The sequence below is a fragment of the Epinephelus fuscoguttatus genome, linkage group LG12 (assembly GCF_011397635.1).
Source record: "Epinephelus fuscoguttatus linkage group LG12, E.fuscoguttatus.final_Chr_v1".
NCBI lineage: Eukaryota > Metazoa > Chordata > Actinopteri > Perciformes > Serranidae > Epinephelus > Epinephelus fuscoguttatus.
In genome coordinates this window covers 26939332-26955449 of record NC_064763.1, presented here as the reverse complement: position 1 = coordinate 26955449, position 16118 = coordinate 26939332, and the positions used below count along the sequence as shown (strand labels likewise).

Below are 16118 nucleotides of genomic sequence, written 5' to 3'. Positions count from 1 at the left end.
AGTTATAATAAAAGGTAAAATATAATAAAACATGATGTAGGTGAAATAAATCAGCATGAGTAGGCCTACGTAGAATATAACAGGAATGTGCTGTGGTAAAATGTATATGCTTAGCAAGACTATAAATAAACGTACAGAGGTGCAAACTGTTTAGTTTAAAGAAAGGTAAAGTGACCTGAGTGAGTGAGTGAGTGAGTGAGTGATGAGTAATATTCAAATAGCTTTTGGGAAGACAAAAGATTATCACTCCAACGTTGACTGATTAACAGTGGGGTTAACAAATAGTTTATATGTTAATCTATAATCTTCTGGGGTAAGATGAAAGACACTTATTTCGGTTAAGAATTATCTGTTTGGTGAGTTTGTGCGCATTGGGAGTTATAGGCTCTGACTGTTGCTGAGCTTTAAAAGATGTAAAAGTTGACACGAAAGGGGAAATCTTTTTACTTTTATGGCATTAATGTAAAATTAACTTATGATTATGATGTTTATAATTATTATTATTATTATCATTTTTACAATACACATGGTAAAAATCACTGATCGTCTGGATTCAGTTCCATTTCCTTAGCTATCGCGATACATATGCAGCGAGATCTCGCCCATGCATTATACTGCAGGAAACCCCGTACAGCCTTCCTTTCTCAACATGGCACCGAAGGTGAAGAAGGAAGGTTTGTCAACCTTATGATTTTAAGTGAATAATTCTTAATAATTACACCAGTATAGCATCTAAGGCTCATTAGACGCGCCTTAAATGTGTGGATAAACCGACAGTGGTTTAAATTTCCTCACTATATCGCTGTCAACTACCTAAATATGTAGTTAACGCAGCCCGTCTCTCCGGCATGTATCCCGGAGCATGATGCTAGGCTAATATTAGCATGTTAGCGTTGACGCTGCATATTGGACGTTGTGTATTTATCAGCTAATGTTAGTGTTGTGTACTGATTCCATCATACAGTCTTTTATAGAAGTATATTGTCAGTGGTTTAAATATCCTCACCATATTGGTGGCAACTACCTGTATATGCAGATAACGCAGCCTGTCTCTCCGGCATGTATCTCAGAGCGTGATGCTAAGCTAAACTTAGCATTTTAGCGTTGGCGCTGCTCACTGAACGCTGTCTATTTATAATCTAACGATGTTATTCTGCCCTAATATCTTCATACAGTATTATAGATATGTCTTGGCTAGTTAACGTCAAACGTTATTGTGTAACAGGTTCGTGGATTAGCTGTTGATATGATGTTAGCACATGCGGCACCTTGGCGGTGTTTGAAATGTTTCAGTACGCTAGTTACACGTGATAGTTTAAGTTACTGTTTCTTGGAAGAAAGCTACATGCAGTGTGTAAAACTTTGGCTATTTGGGTGAGTTAGTTGAACATATCAGTGGTTATAATATGTAAAATAGTGAGTTGAAACTATCACCAATTATGTGGAAACTGATGTGTATACATTTGTCGCTATTTAACTTTAAAACACCTAATTCTGGAAAATGTGCTTTAGTGATATGTTCACACAATTTATTTATTGTGATTTAGACAGAGGTCTGCTTGATCTGATATACAGATGTGAATATTGTACTGTATCAGCGTGTCAGTGCAAATAAAGCTCTTCTGATGACACTTGGTAAAGGGAGTAGCAAACTCGGGTCAGCTATAAACCTCATCTAAGGACTCATTTTAGTGGAGTTAATTATAACAACATGGCATGATGGTACTGTTTTCAGCATTTATCAAAATGTCTTGTAGCTCATTACCAAATTACAAATTGGAGGAGCATGAACAAGCTGACCTGCAGTCGTTTTGTAGTTGGCATTAGGGTTATTTGGTTTCTAGGTTCTTGGATCGTTTTAGGTTTGTAGGTTGCAAATGTACCGGCATAATACATGCACCTTTTTCTTCATAAATCTAGACATTGTGTTAGTAGTCATATTTTAAATAACATTTGCTTTTATGTCTGGGCCCCTATTCTTAAGCTTTAAATAACATATTGGGGTGTCCCACTGCACATCTTCATTTAGTCTCATGAATTGTACTTGTGTTTTTTAACTCTTTTTTTTTGTTTGTTTGTTTGTGAATAAATTTAACTGGTGTTTTTTCTCTGTTTAAGCTGTCCCTGCCAAGACTGAGGCCAAGTCAAAGGCTCTCAAGGCCAAGAAGGCTGTGCTCAAGGGCGTACACAGCCAGAGGAAGAAGAAGATGAGGACTTCTCCCACCTTCCGTCGCCCTAAAACCCTCCGTCTCCGCAGACAGCCCAAGTATCCTCGCAAGAGTGCTCCTCGCAGGAACAAGTGAGTGACAGTCAATGAGTGCATGCTGCTGAAAAATACAGAGATGAAACCTGGTGCACATGATGGTTTAAGCGATCAAAGTATGAAAAAGCATGATTCCAGCTTTATAAATTACTGATGCACCAAAGTAAAACAAGTCATTACATGAGAACAAGCCAAGGCGTGTGTATGCTATGTTGTGTTCGTGTAAATATTAACAGGCCTGTTTCATGGACTGTGGACCAGAAAAATGTGATGGCTTTTGTTTTTTTGGCCTAATACATATTTTTTTTCCTGTAGGTTGGATCACTATGCCATCATCAAGTTCCCCTTGACAACAGAGTCCGCCATGAAGAAGATTGAGGACAACAACACACTTGTGTTCATCGTGGACGTCAAGGCAAACAAACACCAGATTAAACACGCTGTCAAGAAGTTGTATGACATTGACGTCGCCAAAGTCAACACACTTATCAGGTAGAGATCTTAATCCAGGCTGAGCTGAATGCCACCTTCATGTTATCTTGTTGGAAACTTGACTACTGGACTGATGACACTAGGGTGCAATCCTTTAAAGTAGACCATTCATAATTCAAGGCAGAACTGTGGCCAATGGTATATCAGCTCACTGTAATCACATGTGTTTGGAGTTTGTTGGGCTCAGGAATGAACAGTCTCAGTGGGTGATTGTAGAATTTGAGGCATTAATTTGAACCAACATTTGAGATTAGAATATTGGTTCAAAGTCTGGTCAACATAGGTCCCCGATCATCTTGTCTTCCATTGTAAATATAAATGTGATATCATAGTTTTATCACCATCATTCATTGCTTCATCTCACATGCCTGTTCTGTTCTAACCCGTGTACAGGCCTGATGGTGAGAAGAAGGCGTACGTTCGTCTTGCACCAGATTATGATGCGTTGGATGTTGCAAACAAGGTGAGTCTTTGATCATTCAGCAGGGTAAAGGGGAATAATGGGTCTCAAAAGCAAGTTCACTTCAGCATGATTGGTGTATTTGCTTTCTGAAGTTGTCAATCCTGTGCAAGTGATGTAAACTTTTACAAGTCTGAATGTTTGTGATGCATTCAAAGGAACCACTGATGCCAGATAGTGCAGATACAGATGTATTCACTCTGTCAGTGAACATAGTTTAAATCATGTCCTTTTCTTCTCTACAGATTGGCATCATCTAAACTGTGGCTGAAGAGACTTGTGGAAGAATAAATATTTGTATAAACTACAACTGATTACGTGTCGGTGTGTTTGTGAGTTGTCTTCACACACAAGTACATACAGCAAATGAGGTTTTACACTTAACACCACTGCCTGAGTTAATTAGAATAAACGTGAGAGACTGTGAGGCTGTGTTGAATTCATAGCTAGCTTTTAGCTAGCTTTATTACTAAATAGAGCAGGGAGCTTGTTAGTTACATCTTGCAGTTAATGTGTGCAACTTTCTTCAAGAACCCTTTGATTATTAATGTAATGTTAATTAAGAGGAGTGTTTGTCAGCAGTGTCTGAAAGCATTGATTGCTCCAAACAGTGCCACCTTGTGCTGTTTTTTTTTGCCAGACATCAGGACTAATTCAGACACTTAACTTGTCTTGATCAGTCAGTGTATTGGAGTGTTACAAAACTGAGGGGTATTTTTTAGAAACCATCTTCATAAAGCTTTTTAACTGCCTCCCTGTTGGATTGTTACATCAAACAGTATCCAGCATTTAAGTCTTGTTTGTAGAGGGCAGGGGATTTAAATACTTTAAGCATGGATTTGGTCAGTTTGGCTTCTGAATGTGTTATTGACAAATGGAAGCATATTTTTCTGTCATGAGTGTTGGTCACAAGTGACTATCTTTTGTACTGACCATCACATTTTGATGGTCTGGTGACCTACAGAGAGAAAGTAGGAAGTTCAGCATGCCATCAAACTTATACTAATCTTCACTGGTGACATTGTGAAATGTTATCATGGATAAAAACTGAAACAATCTAATTGATAAAACAAACTTCATGACTTTTCCAAAGCTTTCAGTGATTTTTACTAATTCCTTGACTTCTCCAGGCCTGGAAATGTGACTGGGAAGACTTTTCCAGGTTTTCCATGACCACGGGAACCCTGTAATATGTAACTGGTACATTACACTTAGTGAAAACACATGCTTTGAGGGGCAGATTTGGAGCACATGTTGGTGTCAACTTCCAAGTTTATTAATGCTGTTTCTACATTCATTGAATAAATCACAGCAAGTGCAGACCACTTAACTGACAGTTGTCACTGGTGTGAAAGCTTGAGGAAAATGCTGGGTTAGTATCGTGTTTACAACAGAATTATATCCATGTTAGGTTAAAAATCTAAAATACAATAGCTGCAGTTAAACTGGAGATGTAGGATACACAGTAATAAATGTCAGTTCACTTTCATATTTGGGTAGTATCATTACTGTTTTTCATACAGATCATGAGAATATGCCTTACATTATCTATTGTTCCTTGGTGAAGTGGTTACAGGGTGATTAGATTTTTTTTTTTTTACAGTAAATTATCAAGACAGTTGTTCACACAGATGTTGATGTAACTTGGCTATTTTGGGGGTGGGGAGTCAGCACTGGGTGTACTCGTGACCGCTGTTAAGTACACTTGCTTCATTTGAACTTTTCCCTCACCATAGTGATGACAACAGTATTACAAAACATGCATCAGTACCTTGGGGTCACCATCAGACCACAGCAGCTTATGTAGCTGCTCCAGTAATCATGAGGTACAGTAGCTGTTGCCATTGCTCAACACACTTGAGTCTGGAGACATTTAGACCTTTATCAAACTGACATTTACTGCAGGGCTGCTGTTACTACTTGTGTTAGCATAGTACAATCATGTTTATCAGAACAATTTACTGAAGTTCAGTTTTACATATGTTAAGTTTATTGTAATAACAGAACACAGGTCAATGCACTGATCAGATTATATTTTTCAAACATTTTCCTATGTTGTGGTATTAAGCAATAGTGTGGAAATATACCCATTAATAGCCTTGATTAATATTAAGAGTATTACTTAGTGTATTCTTACATCTGTCAGATAAAGTTCCATTGTTCAGTGATATGTAATTATTAAGATAAATGTAGAAAAAGGATTAACATGGTAAGATATATCACAGAGGCACAAAAGAAAAGATGAACCACCTTCCTGCTTTAATCAATAAATATAAGTTTATATGGTATTGCTTACATTCATTTAATCACATCGCTGTGACACATGAGACTGCTGGTTATGAGAGGAAGGTTCGGACCGTGCCTTTAACCAGGCCTCTGCAGATTGGGCACTTTCGCAGCGATGGCGCACACTCTTTGCACACTACCAGGTGTCCACATGGGATGAAGACGATGTTGACCTCTTTGTCCATACACACTTTGCAGGTTCGCTCCTCCTGCAGGCGCCGCAGCTGCTCCTCCATGGGCAGGTCTGCAAAGAAATAGATGTTTTCTTATTTTAAAATCCAACGTGCTGGTTTACATTCCTGCTCGTCTTATTTACAGTCATTCTTTAGACGACCCACAGTTTTAAAAACAGGTTACATCACAGGTTCATCTCTATATTAAAATGCGCCACACAGTACTGATGGCTGTACCTCCAGTTCACGCAGAAAATACTGTATTACACATTTGACAAAAACATGTATATTGTTTCATGTTACATTCAGGAATTTCGCATCATAATATTAAATAAAGTTTAACAATTAAAACAGAAGTTACAGAGAGCTTCAGAATTAAACAATTAAGCACCAAACATAAAACTGGGCGTGTCTTAATACCTGATAGGTCTTGACTCGGTGATGCAGCTTCATTTGATTGGGCTGAAAATGTGAAAGACAACATGTAGTTAGCTCAGGCCTTGTTCATTGCAAACAAACATGCTCTAAATATATAATATGCACTCTTAAGGGCTATCTTAATGCTCTATTGTTTTTATGGACAGAACAGCGTCATGCTTTGTGCTGTGGATGCGGTCTGGACTGAAGTAAAACCATTAAGCCACAGTTTGAACACTGTATTAGTGGTTTCAACTTTGTTTTGTCCAGGTTGATGGTTTGTGTTTCCTGAGTTGATCCACATACACACTGAATCCTTAGTCGCCAAATATTTATCATCAAAGGCCTTTTGTCAAGCTTGAGCTCATACTGTGTGTTCTTTCTGTGACATGGTGGGAAAGTCTTACCCATGAGATCTCTGAGCAGGTGCACGTCATTTTTCTGGATCCAGTTGCGGAAGACCTCGGCTGCTGCATTTCCCTTGGTGAGGACGAGCTCTATCAGCCTGGCGGTTTGCTGCTGAGCCGACGTCTGAGCCTTGAGACCACTATAGTCCTCTGTAGCTGCAGGTTAACAGGGAAGTTAGTTATGATTATTAATTTTGATGAGCATCTATATTACGTGATTATTATTAACCACTGAACAACAGTGAGCATTTTGAACAAAATGAAATAAAATCTGCTGATCTTAGGATAAAAAAAAAAACCAAAAACAAATCAGAGGAACTTACATATGACATTTTGTTCTCTTAAATGGTCCAGCACTGGCTCCACACTCTTCAGTCGCTGAATCAGCGCTGCCTGGTGTCTCTTCACAAAAGTGAAACCATCTGAAACAAATGAAGATAAAATTAATTTATTGTTCATGGTCTTCACATGTTAACTGGCCTGAGAGCAGCTGATAATGCAATTAATAGTGGTGGTTTTATTTTAAGGACAATACATTGCAGAGATCATATTTTCACTGTCAGCTGTACCTGATGCCATCGCCTCCGCCAGCATCTCTCGCTCCTCCTCCCTCTTCTGGTCCTCGGCACTCAGCAGGTCTGAAACCAGCTCCTGGACTGTTCTGTAGTTCTCTCCACTGGTGAGGATCTTGCTCTGTACTGTTTGCTTGACTAGACTACGCTCAAAGCCCATCTCTAAAGCAGACTTGATCACCGGGGTGTTCATCATGACAGCATCCTCAGACCGCTCCTCTCCTGGACCGAGGTGAACAACTGAGGGGAAAGAGGGGGTACAAATGTCAGGCTGGATGATACGTCTGTCTTTAAACCCTTTACATAATTCCACATCAATAAGCTCCATTCAGACTTGGACATAATAAATCATGTCAAACTAACCAGGTGGATCCACAAACTCTCTGGAGCTGCTGTCTCCATTTGTTAAGAGCTTTGGGGGAGAAAACAGAAAAATAAGCATTTTTTTAAAATAACTTTTCGAATGCAAACGTTTGAAATAATATCAGATCTTTATGTAGCTCTGTACTGACCTGTTCAAACAGCCGCGGGAAGCGAGCCTGAATCTGGTGAACAAACTCTTGTCCCTTCTCCTGGAGCAAATATTCACACCTGAAATCAACCCAGAGCAAGAATACAAACGTTGATACATTTAGTAAGTGCTCTGGAAAACATATTTTAACACCAAACTGAATGATAAATAATAAAGCATAATTTTAAACCGTAGCATTTACCGAGGGAACCATTTTGCATGTTCCACCCAAGGGTCATCTCCGGACTCCCAGCATCGCAGGCCGCCATCGCAGCAGAAACACTTGACATCATCGTTACGACCTTGAGGATAAACAAAGAGCTGTCAGTGTGACGAGTAGTTTTGGGGGATTTCTATGGATTCTGATAAAGATGACTGTTTGAAACCAATTTGAATACACGTTTGTTTCTCATCTTTCAGTTTCTCTTTTTTTTCAAAACCATTACTATTAATCTGATGACATCTGGATGCCAGATTTAGTATTATCACGAGAAGTCCCGAGAAAGATTTCTGTCAGGACTTTCCAGCACCAATAAAAAACTGGACAAATACTGATACTGACAAATATCTGTCTGCAGTAGCTACCCGCCAACAGGGGAAAACTCTTACTGGTATTAAAACTATTTCAGGAAAGGGGAAATAAATTACCTAATTCCAACCTTTCATCTGCACATACGTAAATTCTCTGAGGGACTTTTGGACTTGTGGAGGTCTGTTTTTGACCACCTGTTAAATGTAAGTTCAGTATTCACCCTCCCTCTCGCTGTTAAATGCTTCTTCTTATCAGGTCACAGTGATGTAGTAACTGTGCCACTCTGATATTGTGCATACCGACATAGTAGAAGCCAGCTTTAGCCAACTGGTCGGGCCGAACAGGGATACGAGATGGCCAGTTGACAAAAGTGAGCAGCCTCTCTTCGCTCTGCTGCATGGCAGGGTTGGACACATTACTGAGAGCTGGGGCTCCAGAAGACAGCTGGGAAGTAACTCCTCCGGACGCAGCTCCAGCCAGCGACACGTTGTCTGCTCTGTCCCCCCGCACAAAACGACAGTTTGGATAATGCCTCTGGTGCTCGGATACGGCTCTGTCACCTGGCTCCCAGTTACTCAACTGTAAACACAAACAGAAACTTCAGTCGTATCTACTGATCAAGAAATAAAGGTGGATGTACTATAGCCTGCATTACACTGCACTCTGTGTACTTATAAATGTCAAACACTCTTCCATGCAGCAGCTGGGTTTGTGTCCCTGTAATCCGCACCTGTCCTCCGCAACTGAAGCAGGCCACTCTGTCACCCTGGCCCAGGTAGTAGAAGCCCGCCTTGGCGAGCTCAGCGGGAGTTATAATGGAGAGTGTCCAGGGGTGGAAGGAGTCCAGGCGGTCCTGCTCTCTGCGCATGCTAGGGTTGTGGCATGTTGGTCTCTGGTGGGACATGTCCTCTACGCCACGAGAGCTGAGTGGGCTGGAGGGCGGTGGAGCGGAAAAGCCCATATTTAGGTAGACTGGCTCATCACCTTGACTTACTGTCGGGTTAGGAGCGGCTGGGCCTGGACCAGAAAGCTGGAAGAAAATGATGCAAAATTTAAGAATTTTCTCAGATAGCTTATACGATTAGGAAAGGCGACTACAGTAGTTTAAGAGTATAAACGTTACTCTCTGATATTATTTCAATTCTTTAAACTTCTGTTGATCTTACTGATATGGCTGGAGCAATGCGTAGTGGGGAGAAGGCGGAGTGAGAGGAGGAGAGCAAGTTGGCTGTAGACGGAAGGCTCTGGATGAAGGAGCAGGAAGGAGAAAGCTGCCTGTGTTTCTCTGTTGGACAGTCTCCGGCCTGCCAGCCCTCTGCTGTCACGTTACACCTGAAACACTGCACCCGGTCGCCCACGCCGGTGTAGAACCAGCCTGCTCTCGCCAGACTTCGCTCCGTGACTCCTGAAGCTGGGAATCGGGCGAAGGTAGAGATGCGGAAGAGCTCTGCGGATGAAAACAACATCATAGCAACACATTTCCTTGAGAACATATCAGATGGTTGGATACAAAAATGATCTTAATGTATTTCTGATGAAGAAAAAAAATGAAAGAGACTGATACCTGAGGAGTTATCGTATTGCAGGTCAGGTGGGGGCCCATTGCGACACAGCCCCATTAAGAACGGGTTATTTTTGAGTTGAACAAGTGTTTCCATTTTTGGATTTAAGTTTAGAAATATAAGGCAAAAGAGATGTCCGTCAAAGGGAGAGGGGTTTGAGAAAACCCAAGGTCTTGCTTTCTCACACCAACACACTCACTCACACTGCAACAGATAATCAACTCAAATCAAAAAACAGAAACAGTAAAGAGACCGAAAAAAGAAAGTGAAGCTTGGCTAAGTGTGAAACTTAATTACCAGTCCAGTAACCACTATCATTCCACTGTACTGGATACAAACTGCATGACGTGCTTGAGGATACGTCATTTCTTTTCTTCCAACAACCTGTTTCCTACATGTAGCCCAGACTTAACACCTGGGTGGATTTTACCTGTACCTAGCAGTGAGTGCTACCTCTGAACCTTTCAGTAAGAGTCCCAGTGGATGTACGGCCAACAAAACACATCCTGTGCAGAAAAAAGGATGGACTATTCTATTAAAATTTTATTAAAATGCATCCTTAAATCAATAATCAGAATATTACCCTGTGGTCACATCACCCAGGATCAGTACACACTTTATTACCTTGTATATTTAGCAAAGACATGTCTAATAAATCAACTAGCCATTTAAACTTAAACATGTGGTAAGTGATTATGTGTACTAACATTAGAAATTAAATAAATATCTCAAGCCCAAACACACACACACACACACACACACACACACACACACAGACCAAGGGATATATACTCTCAAACCCCTCCCCCCATCTTGGACATCCCTTTTGAAGGTGTCTAGGCTGCCATAATTGAATACTAATAACCCAATAAGAAAAATTTAATCCTCCTCTGGTAAGGATAATGGATGCTCCACTTTGGTTTAATTATAGCAGTATCTGTAGAAATAAAGAAAAAACAAAGAAAAATGTTAATTATTGTGTTCATATAGAAATTCTTCATGGAAGGATAAAAAATACATACACAGATCCTAACTGACCACTTTAATATAATGGTAGAGATTATAGGATTTGAGTATTTCACGAATTAGGAGTATTATATTTTTAAGCTGTTATATAGTATAATTCTAATATGTAAAAATGAAAGAGAAAACAAATATTAGCAAAGAGGATGCACAAGTAAAGATTTTGTGTCATCATTCACTGTTGAATAATAACAAAGTACATGTGACTTCAACAAACAATTTTCCAGAGAACAATGTGACATGATTACTTGTTCTGTCTGACCAAGAGTCCAAAAACTTAAGATACTCAAGTTATAATTATATTAATCAGAAAAAAGCAGCAACTTCTTGCATATAAGAGGCTAGAAACAAAGACTGTTTGGGAATTTTGCTTTACAAATAACTTTAATGATTAAACCTTCCGTTAATTATTCATTACAGGGGTAATCATGTGACATAGTACTGCATTTCCACAAAGATGAAAAAGTCACAGGGGACAGATTTTAATAAGATTGGTCAAAACCAAAGCAACAGAGACCAAGACATCCTGATCACTGGATCCTATATATGTTACAATTGAGCCACAACCTGCAGGGCTGAAAAATGAAGCCAGGCAAATAACCAAAAGCAAATTGGTTTCCACTGACCCCTATGTTAAAATGCTCAATTTTACAGCAGAATTGACGGTTTTGGTCTCTATAGCTAATTTTTCCCTTCACGACAACTGTACAGGGGGTGCATTTTATATAACTCACCCATTTACATCTTACTGAGGCTTTAAGTTAGGCATAATTAAGGGTGGGCCACTTTGAGTTAAAGTCACTTCTGACACTTCTCTCACTTCTGTAATGTTGAACTCGAGGCTTGAAATGGGAGTCCACAAACCAAAGGATGATGTCACAGTCGCTAAGTCCATTATTTTTGCTGTCTGTGGTCATAATGCCACTGATAACATCATTGTATTGACTCCTTATATGTGATATATGCCTTTCAGTATTCATTCCCCCCGTTTCTAATGCAATTTTTTAAATAAATTTTTTCTTTATCTATTCAGTCAAATTTAAACGAACAGACAGTACTGTTAATGGAACTCACACATCCACAGGCCCCTGGTAGCTGCACCTTCTTAAACCCAAAACAGTAATTTAGCAACCACAGCAGTACAGGTAAACACCAATCACTACAGTGCAGCAGGCATACACAAACAAAAATGCCTGCCAATCAGCTCTGAAAGCTTTCAACTTCATCGTTCCCACTAGCTAACATGTGTTCCTATGACACAATGTCAAACATAGATTTCCTTCATTTTTCAAAATCTGAAGAGGATGCATTTTTCCAGAGCCTCAGAATGATTTGAGCAGCTGTGGCAACCTCCACATTTAACACAAGGGCATATTTTGACACAACAGGAAATTCTGTTCAGTCCCCTATAAGGTATGACCTTGGTGATTTAGATACTGTCATACCCAACCACTTCCCTATGTGATCCACAACTTTTTCCAAAATGGGTTGACCAGTTTACATTCCCAGATTTCAATGCAGAAATGTTCCTGCTTCTGTCTGACAATTCAAACAGGAATCATTAGTCTGCAGAGCCACCCTGTGGAGATTAGAAGGAGTAAAGTAAAACCTTTAAAAATGTTTAGTCTCCAAGCCCAAGTTGAGATAACCCTGATGACATCATCAGGGTTATCTTCCCTGACTTAATTAAGCTTTTCCGGAGCCACAGACGACATTATACAACTATTTTCCCAGGCTGTGTGGTACTCCTCATGACGAGTAAACTGACATTGTATGTGGAAAATCTGTGGAGGGCCCCTTTAACAAAGCTGACAATTAACTTCCTTAATTTATCTGATAAATCACCAGGAAGTGAAGACAGTAAAGCTAGGGTCTACTGGTGAATATGACACCATAAACTAAAGACTTAAGGGAAAAAACAATCAATATTTATATGACTGGTTTGTTTTTCCAGCAGGGTATGCTAGGTACTTTCCTCAACATGTCAGTAGCTTACTGATCGGGTTACATGATCAGCTGCCGCCGCCACCACCAGGCACTTCCGGTTTTAGCTTTGGTATTATTGTGGTTCAATTCTGTTTTAGCTAACGTTAGCAACGTCTTTTAATATTTAGGGAAGGCATTAGACGGATCTAAAATTGGGTTGGGCAGTCAAATATAAACTAAAACAAACACTTAGCTAGCACTAGCCGAATGACGTGACATTCAACGCACCACAGAAACCAGTTTGACAAGATCAACGGGCGTTAGCTTGCTAAAGCTAGCTGCTAATGCTAACAGCTGTTAAACTTTACTCCGACGCCCTGCGTATGAATCTGTGCAGCAAGCACGGAGAAAGGAAAACGAAAATGTCCGGCCTGAGTGGCACAAACACTTGAGACAACAGATAAGACAGCTGACTAACAAGTCCTTTCCGATTGTGGACCATACTCACCGTTTCGCAAGTCAGTGGGTACGGAAAGTCCCAGTGTGACGGCGGAGGTTCTCGTCACAGCTCTGTCTGCTTCCGGTTATAAGTGAAATGAAAATGGAACAGAGCAGATGTGTAAATGGGTTAGGACTCTCTCAGGTAAGTCCCTCAGGTAATGTCAGCTGTCTCACAGCTGGTTTGGGTAGCTTCTTGTGGGGTAAACCCCCTGTTCTGACTGATTAATTAGGCCCACATAAAATACCAGTACACTCACATATCAATAAAGCATGACGGTTGCCAGGAATGCCTTTGTTGTTGCATCATCTACTGGGAAACTGGGACATTTGATCATAGCAAACACACTGTAATTTTCCAAATTTTGTATAGAAAATGAAGACCAACGCTGTGACTATTAATTTTGTCTCAACTGCACTGACCTGTCCAGCCATATACTTTGTAAAGATGAATGTGTAATCATCTAATCATCTAACAATCTTATTTACTTGTTAACTATATTTTAAATTGATAAAAAAAATAAATGAAAACCTCAGTTTGCTAAGTAAAATCACATTAAACAACCCCAGCAACCTGCAGACTTCTGTAAAACAGCCATTTGTGTACAAATTGTGTAATACAAATGTACAAATGTTATATAACATTCCTAAATATGCAGCTTTGGAAGAACATAATTTGCATATTTTACTTTAACGAAAGTAGCAATAACGCTCTGTGGCTGTCTTAAATCCAATATTTCACTTAAATAAATGTTTGAAACAGCAAAATGTACTTAAAGGATTAAAGTAAAAGTACTGGTTGGGCCAAATGATTCCTTTCTGAGTGTTATATTATTATATATGACATATTATTTAAATATAATAACAGATAGTTTAACACATAAGCAGCATTTAAATGTTACAGCTGGTGGAAGTGAAGCATATTTTAACCACTTTACATACTGTTGGATGATTTAATCTAAAGTAACTCCAGCTTTCAGATAAATATATTGGAACAAAAAGTACATTATTCACCCCTGACATGTAGAGTAGAACTATAAAGTAGTATTAAACTGAACTACTAAAGTAAGGTAAAGTACCTCAAAATATACATAAGTACAGTTCTTCAGTTAAGGTACTTGGTTAAAAACTTGTCACTAAGGTTTTAAATTTAAGTTAATTAATGGTACAAGGAATGTTCTCATAAGAAAAGATACTTACAGAGGTCGAGTCCTTGCTGAAAAAGAAGACGACTCATACACTTCAGAAGTCATTCAAAAAATGCCTCACATGTGGTACTTCCCCTAACTTCCTTCTCTATAACCACTCCCCCTTAACTACTAAAGATGTGTCAGCTCACAGTGCTGCGTGGATTTTACTGACCTTTTATGATACAACAATCTACTTTCAAAAGCAGGTGCCATGTCTCTCCCTACATTGCTTTTTGTAAAGTACCGTCATTTCTTCAGAAGGTTCTCCCCCTGTCCCCCAGGGTGAAGTTCACATAACTTTCCATCACTGAGTGCTTAAAAACTCAGCATTTAGGACTGAGTTAGTCAGATATGAAAAAAAAATATAATTACAGAGAGCCCCATTCCAGGAAATCCCTAAATCCCTGCAGCCTTCAAGAGCGGGAAACGATCTACAAATGTGTAACAAAATATGCATCCTACGTGTGGAGACTTGATTGTGTGATTATGTTGAGTTCAATATATGTATAAAATCCAAGGCTCTTTGGAAAGCAACTGACACTGAGTGAATAATCTATCTATCTATCTATCTATCTATCTATCTACTTTACTTTCTCTACTTTATATATATATATATATATATATATATATATATATATATCTGTAATTAAGAATGTATTAATATAAGTATTTATTTTTTATGGGTATGTGGGTGTACACACATGTATATACTGGTAGAATTACATATATTCATACTTTGAATAATTCATGTTCACTTATTTAAATATAAAAAGATAGCACGACAAGTTGCTGAAGATATATATGTAATATTGATGGATAATTCATCATTTACATCATATGCTAAGATGGGTTTTTATAAGATAGATTTTTGGTAATTATTATATACACATACATGGGTTATTTTTGTGTGACAAAGTTAAAAGGTAACAACAATCGTATATTTAGAAAAGTCTTGGTTATAGGTTTCTCTACATAAGGAAGGTGTCTGTTTCATTTCACTCGATGACTGATGGAGAAGAGTTGGGATTTAATAAGTTTACACCTCCTCCCACTCCTTTATGAATGAGTAAATCAAACTAACTATACACTGACAATTGCTTTTTATTATGCTTTTAAATATTTGTAAATACAATTCTTTCTGTCTGTCTGCTTGTTTGTATGTTCATGTCTTTTTTTACATGTTTGAAATAAATGTCAAATATCCTATCTATCTTATCTATCTGGTTGTAAATTGTAGCATATTACATTCATTTTTATATTTCTAAAACTTTATTAGTATAATACACATATTTTTATATTGTTAAATATTTTACATACTAGTGTTAAACATAATGCAGCATAATACACATATTTTTTATATTTTTACATTCTTGTTAATTTTACTTTCTTACAATTCCCTATGCTATACATCAGAGTGATTTTAACATATCACAATTCCCTCCAGTGATCAATAAAGTATTTGTGATTTATGATAAAGTAACTTACTGATGGGACACCACCTGGCTCACCTGGTAGAGCAGGTGGCTGCCTACTCAGTTTCAACCCCCAGCCCCTCCGCTGCATGTCATTCCCCCTCTCTCTCCCCTTCACACCATAACTGTCCTATCAAATACAGGCAAAAAGCCCCTATAAATATCTTTAAAAAAGTATCTGCATATTCAAAGAACTGTTTCCATATTAGTGTTTTTGAAGACAAAAGTTTCAAGACATGATGCTCGGCTGCAGGATGTTTAAATTCCATAAATTTACAGTATGAGTATGAATGGTTGCATACTGTGGCAAGCTTTAAGAAGTACAACACAAATC

The 16118-nt window shown here is 38.7% G+C and overlaps 2 protein-coding genes and 1 non-coding gene across 5 annotated transcripts; 2 read left to right on the top strand and 1 right to left on the bottom strand.

Annotated features, from left to right (window-relative positions):
- Nucleotides 1-578: 578 nt before the first annotated feature.
- Nucleotides 579-3525, top strand: rpl23a (ribosomal protein L23a). The gene is made up of 5 exons (XM_049591783.1): nt 579-674; nt 2119-2299; nt 2579-2755; nt 3149-3218; nt 3461-3525. Exons 1-5 carry the CDS (start codon nt 605-607, stop codon nt 3473-3475), a joined length of 513 nt encoding a protein of 170 aa, XP_049447740.1. The 5' UTR covers nt 579-604; the 3' UTR covers nt 3476-3525.
- On the top strand, nt 2352-2423 carry LOC125899055 (small nucleolar RNA Z17). The gene has a single exon (XR_007450703.1). It is a non-coding gene; the product is annotated as a small nucleolar RNA Z17 (small nucleolar RNA).
- A 944-nt stretch (nt 3526-4469) lies between the features above and the next one.
- On the bottom strand, nt 4470-14551 carry birc2 (baculoviral IAP repeat containing 2). 3 transcript variants are annotated; one of them, XM_049591761.1, is made up of 14 exons: nt 14323-14387; nt 13133-13201; nt 9678-10612; nt 9280-9560; nt 8844-9143; nt 8413-8692; nt 7784-7883; nt 7583-7661; nt 7434-7482; nt 7068-7310; nt 6822-6920; nt 6499-6654; nt 6095-6136; nt 4470-5745 (listed from the first exon to the last, which is right to left on the bottom strand). In XM_049591761.1, the coding sequence occupies exons 3-14, from the start codon at nt 9769-9771 to the stop codon at nt 5552-5554; spliced, it is 1917 nt and encodes a 638-aa protein (XP_049447718.1). In that variant the 5' UTR covers nt 9772-10612; nt 13133-13201; nt 14323-14387; the 3' UTR covers nt 4470-5551. The 3 variants fall into 3 exon arrangements, with proteins under 3 accessions (XP_049447718.1, XP_049447720.1, XP_049447721.1); XM_049591763.1 differs by having other exon boundaries at nt 13133-13198; nt 14323-14371; XM_049591764.1 differs by lacking the exon at nt 13133-13201 and having other exon boundaries at nt 14323-14551.
- Nucleotides 14552-16118: the final 1567 nt, after the last annotated feature.

Coding starts and splice junctions, on each gene's coding strand:
- rpl23a (XM_049591783.1), top strand. CDS start 605: ATGCATTATACTGCAGGAAACCCCGTACAGCCTTCCTTTCTCAACATG. Junction 675..2,118: donor ACCGAAGGTGAAGAAGGAAG/GTTTGTCAACCT, acceptor TCTCTGTTTAAG/CTGTCCCTGCCAAGACTGAG. Junction 2,756..3,148: donor AAAGTCAACACACTTATCAG/GTAGAGATCTTA, acceptor ACCCGTGTACAG/GCCTGATGGTGAGAAGAAGG.
- birc2 (XM_049591764.1), bottom strand. CDS start 9,771: ATGGAAACACTTGTTCAACTCAAAAATAACCCGTTCTTAATGGGGCTG. Junction 7,884..8,412: donor AGCTGGCTTCTACTATGTCG/GTATGCACAATA, acceptor TTTATCCTCAAG/GTCGTAACGATGATGTCAAG. Junction 6,655..6,821: donor AAGAGAACAAAATGTCATAT/GTAAGTTCCTCT, acceptor GTTAACCTGCAG/CTACAGAGGACTATAGTGGT.